Source organism: Erinaceus europaeus, chromosome 11, assembly GCF_950295315.1.
Source record: "Erinaceus europaeus chromosome 11, mEriEur2.1, whole genome shotgun sequence".
NCBI lineage: Eukaryota > Metazoa > Chordata > Mammalia > Eulipotyphla > Erinaceidae > Erinaceus > Erinaceus europaeus.
Window position 1 is genome coordinate 90,195,650 of NC_080172.1, and position 12,696 is coordinate 90,208,345.

Genomic DNA, 12,696 nt, shown 5'->3' on the forward strand with positions numbered 1-12,696 from the left:
TTTGGAAGTCTGTGGTTTACATTAGCTCAATTTCCACATTTCTCTCCCCTCTCTTAATCTCATTTCCCTTGTATATAAGGATTTCAGCTTTTTTCACACTGAATTGTCAAAAACATCTTCCTCTCTTAGTTCTAGTGCACATCAACTTTCTGACTACTTACATGGTTTCTGGGCGCCTTGAAACCAGGAAGAGTTGTATACTACAGAAAGGACTAAATTATAATAATAGGAAATATATATCTCTATATATTCAGTCTTATGAGATATATTCTGTGCCTGAGAAACTGATCACCTTGAAGTTATAATAAAAGTCAAAATTTTCAATAAGGCTAAGACTCAAAGAAAGACTTCAGTTTAGATATTCAGTTCTTCACTAAAGATTTATAGTGGTCGACCAGTTCATTATCACTATCTCAGCACACTCTTATTTAATTCCAGTGGAGAATCCTAATGGAATTTATTTTTTTGATGAGAGAAATGAAGCTATATTTATAATTGCAATGGGTACACTCAATCACTTCCTAAGTTTAAATAATAATTGCACAATATAGTATGAAATGTTGGGTTTAATTTAAAAAATTCTTCCCTTCAAATGTTTTTCAACCATAGAATAAAATATGTTCAGTAGATTGTTCTCAGTGCCAACTTCCTTATAAAAACTGAGAATATGAGAATAAAAGTGAATCAGAAGTGTTTATATTTACAAATAAAAGTACCCAGAGAAGTAAGACTTTGTTAACATATTACCATGATTCCATTCACAATATGATAGGAGGAATTATAACACCAATTTTCCATTGTGATTGTCTACTATTAGTAAGAAAAATTCCAATCACTGGCTATAATATCAATTTTAAACGTACTGATTTATCTTTTACTATATAAAACATTTTAAGCACAGTTTTTTTTTTAAAAAAAAGTGTTTAAATACAAAAAGTCTAACAATAAGAGCTGCTATAACTAACCAAATTTTTTATAATAGTACTATGGTATAATCAAGCCCATTAAAAACAAGTTTTAAGTTAGGACACAAGAGAAAGTAGAGGGAAATGTAAATAAAATATTAAGGGCTTTAAATTTAAACAACATTACAATGTAATTATTTAATTTATAGACTTTGTAATAGATAAAGAAAAAATATTTTCAAAAAAATTTTGATATATCTTTCCTTTTCGGAAAAGATACATTTCTCTCTATAACCCAGTGGCCACCTTACAACAATGACAATTTCAGTTTTAAATGAATCCCAAATAATTTTTTACTTTTTCAAAAGTCACACAACTGATGATTACTGCTGGAAGCACTTTTATGATGTTGGGGGTGAGACCCCTAAAAAATCCTCTTGCTCCTTCTTTGTTATAAACATCTTGAATGAAATCAATCATAGAAGGTGGGCTTTCTTCCAGTGCTATAAATTGAAGAAAAAAACCAATGTAATGTAATGGTTAATATACATTTAGTTCAGTGGTCAATGAGAATTTACAGATTAAAATTACTTCTGAGAACATTTCTCTCTACTTCTAGTTCATTGTTCAATAAGGTACACACTAGAAATATGTGGCTATGTAAAGTTAAGTGAAATTAAAGATACAATTTTACTTTTCCACTTGCACTAGCAACACTGCTAGTATTGAAGAGTCATGTGGGACTGACTAGTGGCAACTATAATGAATAACAGATATAAAATATTACGAGTTTTTTGCAGAAAATTATACTAAACAACACTTGAAAATCATAAGACACCTCAAAGGGGCATTTAAAATAAGGATATCACATAGTTTAATAGGGAAAATGAGTGGGTGATGGGATGAATAAACCTAGGCTATGTTGCTCAGTTTCAAGCCTGGAGTACCCACCACACTGAAGTATGTTTTAAAACTGTGGTATCTTTCCCTTCTTTCTATCTGGGAAGGAAAATAAAGTGCAAAGTGGTGAAGCTCCAGTGATGAGAAAAAAAAAAAATCTGGGAGCCAGATGGTGGCACACTTGGCTAAACACACAGTGCTAAACTCAAGGGCCCATACAAGGATCCATGTTCGAGCTCCAGGCTCTCCACCTGCAGGGAGGACACTTCACAAGCAGTGAAGCAGGTCTGCAGATGTCTATCTCTCTCTCCCTCTCTATCTCCCCCTCGACTCTCAGTTGCTCTCTGTCCTATCCAATAAAGTGGGGGGTGGGGGGATGGCCACCAGGAGCAGTGGATTTGTAATGCTGGCACCAAGCCCTGGAAGTGATAAAACCCTGGAAGCAAAAAAGTAAAACATAAAAATTCAAACTTCTTACTAAAAAAAAAAAAAAAAAATGGAGGAAAATGGTAGGTAAATTGGTTTGAAACATGCAAACGAATGAAATTGAACCACCATATATTCAACTCTGAGTGAATCAAAGACATGAAAATTTGACCAGAAGCTATCAAATGCATAGAAGAGTGCATTGGCAAGACACTTCACAATCTATGCTTTGGAAATATCTTCAAAGACTCAAGAGCAACAGCAAAGAAAAAACAAAAATAAACAAATGGGACAACATCAAACTAAAAAGCTTCTGCACAGCAAAAAAGGACCATCACCCAATGAGAAATGGGTGAAGGTCTTTATATGACATACTTCAAATAAAGAATTAATAACCAAAATGCATTTTTTTATTTTTATTATTTATTTATTTATTTATTACCAGAGCACTGCTCAGCTCTGGCTTATGTTGGTGCAGGGGATTGAACCTGGGACTTTGGAGCCTCAGGAATGAGAGTCTGCTTACATAACCATTATGCTATCTACCCCTGCCCCCAAAATACATTTTTTTTTAAAAAGGTAAATTTATGCACCATAGCTCATGCACACACACACAAGGAAACCCATTAGAAAATGGGCAGTGACATAGACAGAAACTTCACCAAGGAAGAGAACCAGAGGGCAAAGAGATACATTAAAAAGTGTTGAAAGTCACTGATTATCAGAGAAATGCACTTTATACCTATGAGAATGTGACAGATTAGAAAGGAAAGAAACATCGAGTGTTGGAGAGAATGTAGGGGGAAAGGCACACTTCTTAACTGCTCGTGGGAATGTGTAAATTGGTCCAATCCTTGTGGATAACAGTCTGGAGATTTTTCAGAGTACTAGAAATGAACCTTCCCTGTGACCCAGAATTCTTCCCCTGAAGATTTGCCCAAATAAAACAAAAACTATCAGAAGGGATCTATGGCTGTAGAGTAGCAGCAGACTTCCTTCGCTCTCCCAAGTAAACTAGGAAAAGCAACAAAAGTACATGAAAATTCAATAAAATACAACTAGGATTTCTTCAGAAATTCACCAAGCTCCAGGTGATATGTGTGGCTTATGGACAGAAAAGGGGTGAGAAGAAGAATCCTGGAACTAAAAGGCTGGTGTCAGCGACAGCTGGTATCAATGGGGAGATTGGCAACTGAGGCATATCACTTTTGGATCCAATTTAAAGAAACAGTTGTTGGGGGTCAGGCGGTGGTGCACTCGGTTAAGCACACATAGTACAAAGTGAAAGGACCCTCAAAAGGATCAGGATTCAAGCTCCTGGCTTGAAGGGAGGAAGCTTCACAAGCGGCAAAGCATGCCTGCAGGTGTCTGTCTTCCTCTCTCTCTCTCTATTTCCCTCTCCCCTCTCAATTTCTCTGTCTTATCCAATAAAGTAGAAAAAACGTCAAAAAAAAAAACTGTTTAAAAAGAAAATTACCTAAGCTACAGGTGAGTACAGACATGTGAGGCTTGTGGACAGAAAGGGGATGAAACTGTCAAATGTAAAACAATCTCCCAATAAAGAAAAAAAAGCGGGGGGATGAGGGAGCAATTTCCAGGACTAAAAGGCAGTGCTCAGGGACAGCTGGCACCAAATGGAAGACTGTTGGTTGAGGCACACCACTTCCAGGTCAAAAATAAAGCAACAAAAAACTGGTAATAATAATAATAAATCACAGGGGTAGATAGCATGATGATTATGCAAAGAGACTCCGAACAAAATCTTGACAAATTGAATCCAACAGCATATCAAGAGAATAATTCACCAAGACGAAGTGAGATTCATCCCTGGAACACAGGGATAGTTTAACATCTAAAAATTAATCAACGTAATTCATCATATCAGTAAAAAGAAAGATAAAAATCACATGCTTATATCAACTGATGCTAAAAAAAAAAAAAAGGCATTCGACAAGATCCAACACCCACTTATAACAAAGACCCTCTAGAAACTGGAAATAGAAGGATCACTCCTCGACATTTATGACAAATACAAAGCTAACATCATTTTCACTGGAGAAAACTGAAAGCTTTTCATCTAAAATTGAGAACCAGACAAGGAAGTCTACTATCTCTACTGATAGTTAGTCCATATGGTTCTCATGGTCCTCACCACTGCAATCATACAGGAAAGACATATCAAAGGCATACAGATTGAAAAAGAAGAAATCGACATATCACTATTTCCTGATGACATGATATATACCTAGAGAACCCCAGAGACTCCACCAAAAAGCTATTTGAAATAATTTGTAACTTCTGTAGAGTAGCAGGATACAAAATCGATACACATAAATCTGTGGCATTTCTATACACAAACAAGCAGTCAGAGGAAAGGGAAACAAAATACTTAATTCCATTTACAACTGAGCCCCAAAAGATAAAATATCTTAGGATAAGCCTCATGAAGGGAGAGAAGGACCTTTACAACAAAAACTATAGGACATTGCTAAAAGAAATAAAGAAGGTCACACAGTCGTGAAAGAACTTTCTTTGTTCCTGGACTGGAAGAATAAACATTTATAATGGCCATTCTACCAAAAACAATCTACAGATTCAATGCAATCCCTATCAAAATTCCAGTGGCATTTTTAAAGCAAATTGAAAAACTTGTCCAAAAATTTGTGTGGAACAACCAAAGGGTACAAATTGCCACAGCACTTCTGAGAAAAAATGAAAAATATGGAGGTCTCACGCTCCCCAACTTCAGTTTATACTAAAAATAGTAATCAAAACAGCATAGTACTGGAATAACAATGGACTTCTGGGTCAATGGAGCAGAGTCAAAAGCCCAAAAATTACCCTACCTTATATCTGGCAAAGGGGCTAAAACCATTCAATGTGGTAAAGAAGGTATCTTCAACAAATGATGCTAGAAAATTGGACAGCCCCGTGTAGAAAAGTGGAACTAGACCACCACCTAACATCATACACCAAGATCAAATCAAAATGGATTAAATATCTAGATATTATACCAGAAACTCTAAAATTTATTTAAGAAAATGTCAGTGAAACATTACGGGACCTTCACATCAAAGAAGACGTATAGAAACTCAACCTCATGGGCATGGAGAATGTAAACAAAAGTAAATAAATAGGATTACATGAAAAGTTTCTACCCATAAAAAAAAAAATTACACAAGGATAACCAGGTAACCCAGGAAATGGGGGAAGATATTTGTACATCACACATCAGACAAGTGACTAATACCAAAAATCTATGTAGAATTGGTGCAGATCTACAAAAAAAGAAAAATAACCCAATGAAAAGTGGACTAGAAAACTGGATCAGGGAAGAGAGTAGTTCCCTTATATGGGAAAGGTGTATAAATATTGTTGACTGAAAACCCCATCGGTTTGATGTGATCTGGGACCCATATTCAGCAGAGGAGCCTATGTGACTTCTGCATCCCTGTAGATCCGAGCTCACATTCTGTGGTCATGAGTAGGAACATACCAAGCTGCCCCAATATCAGGACCTATTTTCCTCAGGTGTAGCATAGAGTGTGTTGTCCATCCTCCCTTCAGAGAATGGAACATTTTCTACCGTTGTTGATCCAAGATGAGGGCAAGGTCCTATGGGGGGACCAAAAAGGGGTCTTTTCTATTGTTCCTGATAGAGATGACTGGTAATAATGGAGAGAGGGATTTATTTGAGGTCTAGGCCCATTAAGTCTGTTTGGGAATCTCAGGACTCCCCGAATAGGGCCCCAGCTGATGGGGTGGCCTTATAGTGACTAAAGAGTTATCATTAAAGTATGCCAGTTTCTTGCCCTTATTCAGCTTTTGCTGTCCTTGTTTTGATAAGGCTAGTTTGGGAGTGAGTAAAGGAAGTATAATAGGAAATAGGTGAGGAGGGTATCTGAGCCTAAGCAGACACTATTTCATTATGAACTTCATACTGACTCACTGCAGACTATTGTGTACTTTTGCCTTCAGGTATATATTTTGCCTTCATTTATGGATACATGTGAACATATGCCCTATCTCATGGGACCTGGTCTATATCTAGGTTTTGGGACTTTGTTAGGAAGTGAACCACCTGGAATGGAATTAGAGAATCCTATGAAAGGAAAGGTCTCACCCAAGTAATGATGCTGAAGGGTTGACATTCCATGTCTGACGTCTCTGGACACAGTCCCAGAGAGTTAAAGAATAGGAAAGCTATCAAGGGAAGGGATGGAATACGGAGTTCTGGTGGTGGGAATTGTGTGGAGTTGTACCCCTCATATCCTATGGTTTTGTCAGTGTTTCCTTTTTATAAGTAAAATAAAATAAGAAATGTGGACTAAAGAACTGGCCCATAAACACATGAAGAAATGTTCTACTTCGCTTATCATTAGAAATATGCAGATTAAAACTACACTGAGATACCATCTCACACATGAGAGAACGGCTTCTATCAACAAACCAGAAAAAGACAGGTGTTGGAGAGGTTGTGGAGAAATGGAAACTCTGTCTCACTGCTGGTGGGAATACAAATTGGTACAGCCCTTTTGGAAGGCTGTATGGACAGTCTTTAAACAAATAAAAATGAAAGTGCCTTATTATCCAGCAATACCACTCCTAGGCATTTTCCAGTGGACACTCAAACACTAATTACAAGAGACATATGCACCCCATCTTCATAGCTACATTATTCACACTAGTCAAAAGGTGAGAATAACCAAGGTGTCCAATAACAGATGAGTGGCTGAGTAAGTTGTCTGCTCATCTATTAAAAGTGGTGAGTTCACCTTCTTCACCTCATCTTGGGTGGAACTTGAAGAAATAATGTTAAGTGAGATTAGCTAGAAAGAGAAGGATGAATATGGAATGATCCCACTCACAGAAAGAAGTTGAAAAGTAAGGACAGAAGGGAAACACAAAGCAGAATTTGGATTGGAGTTGATATATTACAGTGTTCAGGTCCTGGAAAATGATGGCAGAGGGAGAATTGGAAGTGGGGTTAGATTATTATGTGGAAATCTGAGAAATATTACAAATGTACAAACTACTGTTTTACTGTTTACTGTAAACCATTAATGCCTCCAATAAAGACAGGGGAAAAAAGAGAACCACTTTCTAAAGAAGAGATATACATGGCCTACAAACCCCTAAGAAATGCTTCACTGCACTTATAATTAGAGAAATGCACATTAAAACTACACTGAGATACTATCTCACACCTGAGAGAATGGCTTCCAACAACAAACCAGGGAAGGACAAGTATTGGAGATGTTGTGGAGAAAAGGAAACTCTACTATATTGCTAGTGGGAACGCAGATGGGTACAGCCCCTTTGGAAGACTGTATGAAGGGTTCTTAAACAAATAAAAATGAATTATCTTATTATCCAGCAATACCACTCTTAGGCATTTATCCAATGGACAGCCAAACACTAATTAGAAGGAACTTATGCACCCCTATGTTCATAACTGCATTATTCACAAAAGCCAAAGAGTGGAAGCTCATCATCAGATGAGTGGCTAAAGAAATTCTCAGATATATATTCTATGGACTACTACTCTGTAATCAAAAAGATGGTATTATATCCTTTGGGACAAAATGGATGGAACTGGAGGTGATTATGCTTAGTGAAATAAGAGATGAAAGACAACTAACAGATCATTTCACTTATTTTTGGAATCTAGAGATCTTGTTTACATGAACGTACCAAAAAAAAAAAAAAAAACAGGAGCAAGCAAACTATTTCTAAGTCTTATGAGAGAACTATGGTGGTTGTCTTTGGGAGGTGGGAGGGTAGGCATACAGAACTTTGGTGGTTGATGTGGTGTGGAGCTATACATTGTAGTCTTACAATTTTGTAACATACTATTAATAACAAAAAATATAAATAACAAGGAGGGATATATATATATATATATATATATAATATATTATATAATATATATATTATATAATATATATAATATATTATATATATATAATATATATTATATATATATAATATATAATATATATATATATATATATAATATAGCTGTATATATATATATATATATATACAGCTATATTCATAGCAGCACAATTTGTAAAAACCAAAACTTTGAAGAAACCCAGACCCCCGATGACAGATAAATAACTAGGGAAATTATAGTATATATGCACAGGAATACTACTCAGTTGTTAAAAATTATGAAGTAATCTCCTTTACATCATTTTGGACAAAACTTGAAGACACCATGTAAAGGAGATAAGTCAAAAAGAGAAGGATAAATGCTAAATAGTCTCACAGATAGGTGGGGGCTTAAGAAGTAAAGACAAAGGTGAAATATAAAGCAAAACTTGGACTGAGTTTGGTGTACTGCAACAAAACAAAGTACTATGGAGAGTGAGAGGCAAAGATGGGATGGAGAGAACCTTGGGTGCTATTGCACGATACATGGGTAGCTGGGAAATTGGACCCATGTATCAACAACTGCACTGTAAACCATTAACCTTTCCCCCAATTAAACTAATAAATAAAAATGTCATTTACCACTTGACAAGATCCCTTAAATGGTTTATCCAGAAAAATGGCAACTGAGATTATATGTGGATTTTCTACTTGAAAAGTGGTAAAAGTATTTACATAAAAAACCTAACATTTTACCAGAGAAAAGCAAAACAGAGGTTCTCCTTTCCGCTTAGTAACTCCTTACTAAATGGATTAGAAAACAAAACAGTAGAGCTCAGTTTCATAACCACATTAAGTTCTTGATGGGAGAAAATCACATGCTCATACTGAGCATTTTTTAACTTAATTTTTATCATGACTTTATTAAAGCTATTTTAATATATTTTCTTAATTACTTTATAAAAGAAAAACGCACCTTTAGCCTGCATGTGAGTTCTAATAAGATTCAGAGGAAAACTGACTACCTGACCACAAGTATGAGAAAATGTACTGAATGCCAACAAAATCATGATTCCAGGGTTTAAAGAGTCTTCTGCGTGATGTTCTAGCCAGTAGTTCTTCAAAAGCTAGCAGAGAATAGAATAGTTAATACCTTTAACTACCATGTATGTCTAAATAAACTAGTTGCTACATTTCAAAAAATAATATTCAGAAGTTTATTAAGAAGTTGCATAGTATCTTTCCATAGATATTATCTTAACTCCTATTTAAAAAGACAAGTCATATTGTCTCCATTTTATAAATCTGAAAATGAGCTCAGAAACACTATAAAGTATTGAGTCGCAAAATTGTTCAGTGAGAGTAAAGTTTGGTCACTAGACAGTTAAGTGTTCTTTAAAAGGCTATGCTTTAAATAACTAATCCCCCAATAATTCTTTTAAATATTTATGAAAATACTATTCTCAATCAAAAAGATATTTTATTATCTGAAATAGTATGAGTGGAACTGGAGGTTAGTATACCAAGTGGATAAGTAAAGAGGTGAAGAACAACTACCAATGGGTGGGTTTGCTGGTATGTGGAATACAAACGTCTAAAACAAATGGAGGAGGAGGAAGGGAGAGAAAATAGAGGGATAGGGAGGAGAAAGAGAAAAAGAAGGGGGAAGGGGAGAGAGGAAGGGGAAGGGGGAAAGGAAAGGGGAAGAGGAAGGAGGAAAAGGGAAGGCGAAGAGGGAAGGGGGAAGGGGAAAGGGGAAAGAGGAAGAGGAAAAGGAAGAGGAAGGAAAAGTACAGGCTCGAAAGGTAGTATAATGATTATGCAAACAGACTTTTCTACCAAGGCACCAAAGGTCTCAAATTCAATCCCCAGTACCACTATAATCTAGACCTGAGCAGTGCACTGGTAAAAAAAAAAAAAAAAAAAGAGGAGGAGAGGAAGAAGAAGGGAAAGAAGGGGAAGAAGAAGAGGAAGAAGAGAAAAGAAAAAGGAAAGAAAAAAGAAAATAAGAAAAACAAAAGGAAGTAGCCAGATTATAGCCAGATTGTCGCTATGACTTTATGAGAACTTTGTAGGGCCTAAAACCGCTAATAGGTGTGGTAAATTACACCACTATGGGCATGTGAAATGATACACTTGATATCTTAAAATTTTGTAAACCACTGTTAAATCACTAATGAAAAATGAAAAAAAAATTATGAAAGACTAATCCACACACTTCTTCTATAGAAGTAGCTATCCTGGTATATCAAAGAGAAGGTACACAAGACGATTTCCAATAAGTGTAGGGGCCAGATGATGGCACACCCAGTGGAGCACACAGGTTACCATGAGCCAGGACCCAGCTTAGAGGTCCCTCCTCACCTCAGGAAGGACACTTCACAGTGCTGCGGGTGAATTCTCTCTCTCCCTCTTTATCACCCCCCTCCATCTCAGTTTCTCTCTGTCTTTATCCAATCAATTAATAAAATGCTAATAATAATAATAATAAAGTGGGAATAAATTGGAAAGCTGCCTGACAAATACTACAATTTGATACTCTCACCTGATCCCCCAATCCACAAATTTCATTCTTCACTACCCATGCAATATCTGTTTTCTCAACCTTAACTGACTTAAATGCACTTAAGACTCTTCTCTGAAGGAAAGAAAGAAAAAAAAAAAAAAAAAAAGCCTGAACCCTAGGTAGGTCTCTTCCCAGAAAAAAACAGCAGAGTTTCTTAGAGTATAAGCCAGTAATCTCATTTTTAATAGATCTTCATGTAGGTAATTCTGATATACATATCCAAACTTAAAAAAAAACTTATTTTATCAACATATATATAATTATTACTACCAAAAGGCTAATTCACAAAAAATGAAAATATTTAGAATGCAATTATCAAAAAAAAACTCACTTCTTTATCAGAAGCTGCTTCATAAAGTCATTTTAAAAAATATTTATGTGTTTATTTCACTTTGTTGCTCTTGTTGTTTTATTGTTGTAATTATTATTGTCATCGTTGTTGGCTGGGACAGAGAGAAATGGAGAGAGTCAGGGAAGACAGAGAGGGGGAGAGAAAGATAGACACCTGCAGACCTGCTTCACTGCTTGTGAAGCCACTTCCCTGCAGGTGGGTTGCTGGGGGCTCGAACCAGGATCCTTACACCAGTCCTTGTGCTTTGCGCCACCTGCACATAACCTGCTGAGCTACCATCCGACTCCCCATAAAGTCATTTATAGCCACATTTTTAGAATAAAAACTATTACTATTTGAAATATTCAAATCTAATACATAATGTCATGTTATAAGAATAAACTCACCTCATAAACAGCAAGATCAATGCCTGCATAAGGTATAATTCCTAACAAGTTAGGAACATAACCTTTGAAAAAGACTCTGACACCTTCTTGTTTCAGAATTTTCTTGGCACAATCAATAGCCCCTGTATACTGTCCAGTTGTACTAATAGCTAGTCTGGTCTTTAGGACCTAAATATGAAAAAAATAGAACCTAAATATGAAAGGATTTAATAAAATATTTTGATCATATTTATTTAATGAGCAATCCAGTAAATTGCAATTAAACATCATGTTAAATTCTCATTAACTGACTCAATTATGAAAAAATTAAACAGTAAAATATGGGTTAAGGTATCACTCAAACTCTGCTATGCTGCAAGACAACATATTTCTGAAATGAAGTCAGTATCCGGGATGACATTATTTTATTTATATGTATGTATATATATATATATATATATATATATATATATATACACATATATATATATGCTAAAGTCAAAATCCAAGCTAAAAATGTATATAGTCAAGTTAAAGTAAAGAAAAGAAGTGGTCAAATTTTATTTATATATGTTCACAATATTTACTCTAGGAACTACTGTTAACAGTGACGTCTAAGGGCAGGGGTAGATAGCATAATGGTTTTGCAAACAGACTTATGCCTAAGGCTCCAAAGTCCCAGGTTTAATCCCCTGCTCCACCATAAGCCAGAACGGACCAGTGATCTGGTTAAAAACAAACAAACAAACAAACAAACAAAAAAACAGTGTGGTCTATAAATTATAAGTTAATAAAACTTGGGCTCATTGTGTGCTCTTGAAATAGTAACATTACAGGGTCTATGATGACACTTTAGGCTTTTCTCATCATTATTCTTATGATCTATGTAATTCTCCTGATTAAAAACCTCACATCCTGTTCTTTTGATTTCCACTAGTACAAATTAAGAGTTTTATATATACTTCAAAAAAGTGGCTCTCCAAAATAGCCACCCCTCAAAAAAATATATATATATATAGTTTTAATTGGACAGGTTATATATCTTGACGGGGGGGGGGTGCCTCTGGTTTTATGAACTTTTCAGGATCTCATACTTTGGTTACCCAAAAGTATGAGATTCTATTCTTAAAACTCTGCTCTTTCTGTGGCAATACATTCCTTTTAACCTATACTGTCTGCTTTTCATCTGTTTTACTGGCATATTTTCCTCCTCTTCCTCTCTAAACTGAGATCTTCCCATCAAGGCACTTTTCATTAGAAATTTTTTCTGGGGCTGGGTCGTGTTGCACCTGGTTGAACACACAT

At 35.6% G+C, this 12,696-nt stretch overlaps 1 protein-coding gene across 2 annotated transcripts in view; it reads right to left on the reverse strand.

Moving 5' to 3' along the window:
- Positions 1–581: 581 nt before the first annotated feature.
- LOC103118115 (mitochondrial adenyl nucleotide antiporter SLC25A24-like) overlaps positions 582–12,696 on the reverse strand; it is a 56,217-nt gene continuing 44,102 nt past the window's right edge. For both annotated transcript variants that reach the window (XM_007528290.2, XM_060202172.1), the window contains 3 exons: positions 11,413–11,580; positions 9,085–9,235; positions 582–1,408 (listed from right to left, as the gene is read on the reverse strand). In XM_007528290.2, coding sequence (XP_007528352.2) covers positions 1,236–1,408; positions 9,085–9,235; positions 11,413–11,580 — 492 coding nt within the window. In that variant the 3' untranslated portion in view covers positions 582–1,235. The remainder of the gene's footprint in view (positions 1,409–9,084; positions 9,236–11,412; positions 11,581–12,696) is intronic.